Source organism: Marmota monax, unplaced genomic scaffold (assembly GCF_021218885.2).
Source record: "Marmota monax isolate L192 unplaced genomic scaffold, Marmota_monax_Labrador192_F-V1.1 WCK01_AAM20220418_F8-fsc00043, whole genome shotgun sequence".
Taxonomy (NCBI): Eukaryota; Metazoa; Chordata; class Mammalia; order Rodentia; family Sciuridae; genus Marmota; species Marmota monax.
The window spans coordinates 9,020,240-9,028,581 of record NW_026691982.1 but is presented as its reverse complement, the minus strand read 5'-3'; the positions used below and the strand labels follow the sequence as shown (position 1 = coordinate 9,028,581).

The window sequence follows — 8,342 nt, the reverse complement described above, 5'->3', positions numbered from 1 at the left end:
CTTTTTCTTTTGCAGTGATGGGGATCAAACTCAGGACTAGGAAAATATATTAACCCTGAGCTATACTTCCAGCCCCTGAAGCAGTTTTTTCTTAGTTTGTTTTTCTTTATGACTATAATAACCATACATAAAATAGGGATATCTTCTCCTTCATTGGTTTTATATCTTCCTGAGTTAGGCAGTCTCTTTAACTCTCTGGATTTTATGTATTGAAAGGAAAGTTTCCACCGGGCTTGGTGGCGCACGCCTATAATCCCAGTGACTTGGGAGGCTGAGACAGACAGGAGGATCCTGAGTTCAAAGCCAGCCTCAGCAACTTAGTGAGGCTCTAAGCAACTCAGTGAGACCCTGTCTCTAAATAAAATACAAAAAAGGGCTGGGGATGTGCCCCAGTGATTGAGCCCCCCTTGGTTCAATCACCAGTACCAAAAAATAAAATAAAATAAACAAGAAAGGAAAGTTTCCAAATATAGGCAAAAACTGTTTGCTTTTTCTTTTTAAAATTAATACTTATATTAGATTACTATAAACAAAACTTTAAAAAAGGTTATTAGTGATGGCCCAGGAAATTAGACTTGGTTATAATCAGGATATTAGAGGTCATGAAGGTGAAGGCAGGACTTAAAAGTGAAAAGAAAATCTTGAACCACATATGAGGGGCAAGTCCTGGGTATTTGGTGAATGGCAGCAATGAGGCTAGCCAAAAAAATTTCAGATGAACTGGCGTTTTACATAGAGGGAGACAAGTATGGCCTAGAATGGAAGAAGGTGGAAAGTAACCTTCTTCCTTTCATAAAATATAACTCAAAATGAATCATAGCTTGGTATGATGGCACTGCCTAAAATTCTAGCTACTCTGGAGGCTGAGGCAGAGGAGGATTTTGAGGCAAAAGAATCAAAAGTTCAAGGCCAGCCTGGACAATTTATTGAGACCCTGTTTCAAAATAAAACATTAAAAGGTCAGAGATATAGTTCAGTGGTAAAGCACCCCTATGTTTAATCTCAAGTACCATAAGATAAGGTAAAATAAAATTTAAAAAATGCAAACCAGAAAACTTCTAGAAAATAGCAGAAATCTAGATGATCTTGGAGTTGGCAATGGGTTTTTAGGATGCAACACCAAAAAGAAAATCATCCATGGAAAAATTGCTTGAGACACAAGTTCAAGATCAGCCTGAGCAAAATAGTGAAGTCCTAAGCAACTTGACGAGACCCTGTCTCAAAATAAAAAATAAAAAGGGCTGAGGATGTGGCTTGGTGGTTAAGTGCCCCTTGGTTCAATCCCTGGTTACTCCTGAACATACCCCCGCCCCCCGCGCAAAAAAAAATCCAAACCAAATCAAACAAAAAACATCTCTCATCACCTTAAAACATTGAAACAAATACATGTCTAACATTGTAATTTTCATTTTATTATTGCTTGTTAGTTGTTTAAAATAATCAAATTTGCTTCCATTTACTTAAAAGGGATTGATTGCTATACTGAATAAAGTCATAATTAAATGTCCTAATAGGTACCTGTTAATATTTGATTATTTTTGACATACAAATGTGAGTAAAGTTGAAAAAAATACAATTTCACTGGATTCAGCCTTGACTGTAATAAAGAACTGTGTTAAAAGAAGTGGTGGCTGGTAGTTGAATTCCCAGGAGTTGCTTAGTGGCTGAGTCCCAGTCTTTTCCCAGTTCAAGCCGTTGGCAGATAGATGAATACTGTCCTTCCATTCTTCTGACCCATTCACTTGCTTTTCTTATTTTCTCAAAATCCCAGGGAATATTCCTAGATTAAAAAAAATAGTAAATGTTTCCATCAATTTCAGAACATAATTACAAGTGAAATATAATGTGGTAATAAATCCTTCATCTTATATCAAACAAAATGATTCTGTCAAAATTTAAGATATTTAATAAAAGCATTTCTCCTTGAGATCTTAGGAGAGTTCTTCTCCCAGTAATGACATGGGGATTTGAGGTTATTCAGTACATTTTCAAGTCTACTGCTTCCATCACTCCCCAACTCCCACTGTGTTCCTCAGGAGTTTTTGCTGCCCACTCAAGCTGCTTCTTCTAGTCTGTCTATATTTGTTCTGTTCTACTCCTTTTTTTTTGGTACTGGGGATGTAGCTCAGTGGTAAAGCACCCCTAGGTTCAATCCCCAGTGCAACAAACAAACAAACAAATGAGCTGGGGATTAGTTTAGTAGTACAGCAAATTAGCATATTCAAGGACCTGGGAATCCCAATCACTTCAAAAAAATCATCCAAAGTTGCCAAAGAGCACATAAGTTCCAAAAATGACCTGTTATATTCAGTTTTATCAAATCAATGGTAAAATGCAGACATTATATGAAATTTTTTTTTGTTAAAACCATTTTCATTGTTTTGTCTTCTCACAGAATTAACTATGATATTCATTTTTTTCAAGGTCTGCTTTTACTAGGATGCCAGAAAAACTTAAATCTGGATCTACAAGAGGCAGGTATTTCCAAACAGCAGTAATAACTCTTATTCCCCCCTTTTCAATTTAGTATGGTCTATTTACATAGCCAGGCAGGGTGAGAGCTGGATGATTTCAATCAGAAATTTTAAGACAGTCCAACCCTGCACCACTTCAATCAGGCAAGAAGCAAACAAGATGTTTCCTGCCAGAGCTGGGAAAGGTAGTATGACATACTGAGTTCTTTAGGAAACCAAACTGGCAAATTTTGTGTGTGTGCTGGCAACTGGACTCAGGGTCTCCCATGTGTTAAGCACACATTCTATGTTAAGCTACATCCCCAGCCCATGGCCTCTAAACTTTTTTTTATCAGCCATTCCATTAGTAAGAAAATCTTGTTGATATCCTCCCATTTAATGTTAGGTATGTCTGAACTAGAAAAGCAGGAAAAAAGTTTACAATATGCAATAAACAAATATTTTAACTATTTACAATAGTTTTATTTATTAAAGTGCCAATAAAACATCTTGCTTTCACAATATAGTGATATAGTAAAGAATAATGTGATGGAATATATTTCATCAATTTTGAAAATCTTGGTTTATACTTTGTGATATTACAATTCAAAAGTTGGTTCAGAGTTGGCTATGATGGTGTGTGTGCCTGTGGTCCCAAGCTACTCAGGAGACTGAGGTAGTAGGATCTCTTGAGCCTGAGAGTACAAGATTAGCCTGGGCAGAGCTGGGGTTGTGGCTCACTGGTAAAGTGCTTGCCTCATATGTGCAAGGCACTGGGTTGATTCTTAGCACTACATATAAATAAATGAATAAAGTAAACGTTCATCAACAACTAAAAAAAAAAAAAATATATATATATATATATATACACACACACACACACAAATACACACACACATACATACATACATACATAAAGATACACATACATACATACATAAAGATTGGCCTGGGCATATAGCAAAATCCTCAACTAAAAAAAAAAAGTTCAAGTTATTAACACTTGTTCTAATATCTGTCATAGTTGGAAAAGACCTAAATAGAAGAACCATCCGGACCTGGTTCCAACAATCATTTATGGATATTCCAAAGGCATACAGGATCAACATACTAAGTTAAGAGTACCAAATCAGAATCCAGAAGATCTGAGTTCCAGTTTAAGCTATACTCTCTGAGACTTTTTCCTGTGCAGCCTAAGGCAAAATACCATGTCAGCCCTGCCTACCACAGGAACTTGTGGGCAAGCTGTCACCTGTGAACAAATTCTCTTTATACTTACAAAGTAGTACATACATATAAGATAATTCCATGTAGTTTTTTGTAAGTATCTAAAAAATGGTTGAAAATACAAGTGAGTTGCTTATTATTATAGTAAAAACCATCAGTGTTTATGGTTTGGATCTTAAATATCCCCCAAAACTCATGTGAAGGAATGATCCCCTATGCAGCAATGTTCAAAAGTACAGCCCTTGGCAGGTGACTAGATCATGAGAGCTCTGACTTTATGAATGGATTGACCCATTTATGGATTTGTTACTTAATGGGACATTAGGAAGTCATAGAAACAAGGAGGTGGGGCCTAGTTGGAGAAAGTACCTAACCAGGGATATGCCCTTAAAGGGAATATGTTGTACCTGGCTACTTCCTCTGTGTCCTGGCCACCATGAGGTGAGTATCTTTGTTCTGCTACATGTTCCCTGCCATGGTGCTCTGCTTCAACACAGGCCCAGAAACAAAAGAGTCAAGTGATCATGGACTGAAACCTCTGAACTCATAAGCCAAAGTACATCTTTCCTCCTTTAAGTTGAATTTTTCAGTTATATGTCACAGTGACAGAAAGCTGACTAACACACACCTGGAAATGGAAGGATCATCCAGCTTCATCAGAGATTTGAAAACTATTCCCTCTTGTTCCAACCTGGTGCGAAGAAACTGTAGTACCAGCAATGTGGCAATCAGGTCCAGGAGATATTCTCTTCCTTTTATACCTGAAAGCAAAACACTTTTTTATTCCTATTGGATACTCTGTAACTTAAATTTTGCCTATTTAATTTAAAAAGTTCCATTAAAGGATTATACTACTATTCAACCATAGTATATTAGCAGATTATAAAACTCTTTAATGCTCTTCAAGGTCCTTAATTAGCCTAATATTTAAATAAAAAATGAGGACAATTAGAATCTGTCCTATCATATTGTCCTAATGGTTATTAACCAATTATACCCATGTATCAAATTATTTATAGGGATCAGTAACTACAGCTAATTAGTATAATATATTCAAATCAAGATATTTTACTATATAATGAATCATCAAAATTTAAAATAAATGTTTACATATGTTAAACTCAAGAATTAACATTTATTCATTAAATTTTTTTTGTAGTTACAGATGGAAATCATGCCTTTATTTTATTAGTTTATTTTTATGTGGTGCTAAGGATCGAACCCAGTGCCTCACACGATAGGCAAGCGGTCCTCCACTGAGCCAAAACTCCAGCTTTGGTTCATTTATTTTTTATTTACGTATTTATTTATTCTGCAGTACTAAGGATTGAGCCAGCCTTATACATACTAGGCAAGCCATATCCTCATCCCTTTCATATGTGTTTTTTAAAAATGCAAGTGTTCACTGGGGGCAGTGGTGCACACCTGTAATCCCAGTGACTCAGGAGGCTGAGGCAGGAGGATCACAAGTTTGAGGCTGGCCTCGGCAATTTAGTGAGGCCCGCAGTAACTTAGTGAGACCCTGTCTCAAAATGAAAAATAAAAAGGCCTGGGGATGAAGCTCAGTGGTAAAATACCCCTTGGGTTCAATCCCAGTACAAAAGAAAAAAAAGTAGTGTGTGTTAGCTAGGTGCAATACTGCATGCCTACATCCTCAGCAACTTAGAAGGCTGAGGTAGGAGGACTATAAATTCAAGGTCAGCCTGGGAAATTTAGCAAGACTTGTTTCAAAAATAAATACATATGGGGCTGGGGATGTGGCTCAAGCGGTAGCGCGCTCTCCTGGCATGCGTGCGGCCCGGGTTCGATCCTCAGCACCACATATAAACAAAGATGTTGTGTCTGCCGAAAACTAATAAATAAATAAATAAATAAATATTAAAAAATTAAAAAACAATACATACAAAGGGCTGGGGATATAGATGGTAGAGTGCCCTTGGATTTTCAATCCCTAGTAGGAAAGAAAGAAATGAAGGAAAGTAAAAAAGGGAGGGAAGGAAGGAGGGAAAGAACAAAAAAACTGTGATCAAAAGCTGTCTCTGGGGCCTGGGTTTGTGGCCCAGGGGTAGCACACTCATCTGGCACGTGTGGGGCACTGGGTTTGATCGATCCTCAGCACCACATAAAAATAAATAAAAAAATAAAGGTATTGTGCCCATCTACAACTAAAAAAAAATATTAAAAAAAAAAGCTGTCTCTATTGGGTGTGTTGGCACACGCCTATAATCTTAGATGCTGGAGAGGCTGAGACAGGAGGATCTCGAGTTCAAAGTCAGCCTCAGCAATTTAGAGAGGCCTTGGGAAGCTCAGTGAGACCCTGTCTCTAAATAAAATATAAAAAAGGCTGGGGATGTTACTCAGTGGTTAAGCACCCCTGGGTGTCTCTCTGTCATATTTTAAGTTTGGCCTGGTTTCTCTATACATAATGAATTATAACCTAATGATATAATCTACTCTTGCAACTAGTACCTAGGTCTAAACCAATCACAAGTTATCAACTGTTCAAACTATGTTCAAATTAGGCAGATGGGAGCTAATTCAACTGGGCTATCTCTATCTACAAAAATAGATTTATTTTTATTTTGTCATTTATTTTTCTTTTGGAACCAGGGATTGAACTCAGGGGGTGCTTAACCACTGAGCAACATCCCTGCCCTTTTTATTTTTATTTTTAGACAGGGTCTCCCTAAGTTGCATAGGGCCTCACTGAATTGCTGAGGCTGGCTTTAAACTAGGGATTCTTCTGCCTCAGCCTCCCAGGCTGCTTTGATTACAGGTGTGTGCCACTGTGACTGGCATAATTTTGTCTTTTAACACAAGTCATGTCTTTGCAATGACTTTATATAAAAAATGACTTTGGGCCAGGCATGGTGGCCCACACCTGTAACCCCAGCAGCTCAGGAGGCTGAGACAGGAGGATATAGAGTTCAAAGCCAGTCTCAGCAAAAGTGAAGCACTAAGCAACTCAGTGAGACCCTGTCTCTAAATAAAATACAAAATAGGGCTGGGGATGTGGCTCAGTGGTTGAATGCCCCTGAGTTCAATCCCTGGTACACATCTGCAGATGACTTTGGTGTTGGAGGGCATAGCTCAGAAGGGTAGCATGCTTCCCTAGTATGTGAGGCCCCAGTTTAATCCCTAGCACTGCAAAAGCAAACAAAGGAATTTTGAAATATCCTTTTTCTGGGTGGGTATCTGGGGGGTACTGGGGATTGAACCCTGGGGTGCTTTACCTCTGAGCCACATTCCTAATTCTTTTTAATTTTTTGAGACATAGTCTTGCTAAATTGCTGGGATTATAGGTGTTTGCCACCTGGCAAAATATTCCTATTTTTTCAATCATACATTTCACAAACCTAATTTTATGTAATCTTTCCATATCTATCATCATCAAAGCTACAGCAAGTGATCTAATAGTTTCCCAGGTAAATCATTTTTATTTCCATCTAAGATGTTTGTATCATTGCAACATGGCCACTTGATGTTTTTCTTTTCTTTCTTTCTTTCTTTTTTTTTTTTTGACACTCTGCATGTGTTCCTTAAACTTGGTGATCTGCTCCTCCAGCAGGTCAGTGTCCACCTTGTCATCCTCTACAAGCTTAAGGATGCCATAGCCCACAGGCACCAGTTGAGAGGTACCCCAGACTAGTTCACACTGGATGGAGTATATACAGGCCTCCAGTTGGGCCATGTCTGTCTTGTCATCCATGGGTTTGACATTCAGAAAGATGGAGGACTTGGCCACCAGCAAGAGCTTCTTGGCCATCTTCTCTGCATACTGCCACAGCCTTTCTTCCCACAGCAAGCTGCTTCCTTGTCCTCTTTCTTGTCGCTGCTGCCAAACTGATCAATGTCATTGTCCTCATCATCCTCTGCAAGTGTGGCAACCTTGTTGGCTAGGGGCTCCACTTGGCGCATGGGAGACATATGCTAGGTCTGTGGGGTTGTGGCTCTGTGGGTAGGCGAGCTCTTCTCCAGGGTGCTCAGCCGGGCCTTCAGCCTGGAAATGGCCTGCTGCAGATCTTGCACCATGATTTGCAGGTTCTGGTTCTCTACTTCCAGGCTGGCGATCCAGACAGCCAGCTTTTGTGGTATCCACCAGGCCCATCAGAAGCCCAGGGGCTCCCAACACTGGTGGGAGGAGCCAGCCACAGGCCTCTTCATCTGCTCATAGAACTTTCTTTCTTTTTTTAAAAAAATATTTATTTTATTTCTTAGTTTTAGGTGGACACAATATCTTTATTTTACATGTATGTGGTTCTGAGGATAGAACCCAGTGCCTCATGCATGCTTGTCGAGCACTCTACCACTGAGCCACAATCCCAGTCCCATTTTTAAAAATATATTTATTTTATTTCTTAATAGAACTTTCTTTCTGCGTCATCATGTTTGAACTTGTCAAACCAGACCATCTCATACACTAGAAAGTTTGTAGCCATTTTTATGCCAGCCACCTACATAACCAAGAAGAGGGACCAGCAGCTTTCTTTCTTTTTTGATTATGAAATATTTCAAGCATGTAGAAGATAAGAAAATATGACAGATACCCCTATCCACTTCCCAGAGCTTGTCACTTTTAACATTTTCCCCCATCTGCTTCAAAATTTTCTTTCTTTTCCCTCTTTCTTTCCCCTCCCTCCCTCCCTCTCCCCTCTCTCCCTC

At 38.8% G+C, this 8,342-nt stretch overlaps 1 protein-coding gene and 1 pseudogene across 1 annotated transcript in view; both read right to left on the bottom strand.

The window, feature by feature from the left end:
- Nucleotides 1–1,391: 1,391 nt before the first annotated feature.
- Parp4 (poly(ADP-ribose) polymerase family member 4) overlaps nucleotides 1,392–8,342 on the bottom strand; it is a 90,982-nt gene continuing 84,031 nt past the window's right edge. The window contains exons 33-34 of the mRNA XM_046447439.2: nucleotides 4,309–4,441; nucleotides 1,392–1,780 (exon numbers count right to left, since the gene is read on the bottom strand). Coding sequence (XP_046303395.1) covers nucleotides 1,588–1,780; nucleotides 4,309–4,441 — 326 coding nt within the window. The 3' untranslated portion in view covers nucleotides 1,392–1,587. The remainder of the gene's footprint in view (nucleotides 1,781–4,308; nucleotides 4,442–8,342) is intronic.
- On the bottom strand, nucleotides 4,450–8,224 carry LOC124094578 (elongation factor 1-delta-like; annotated as a pseudogene).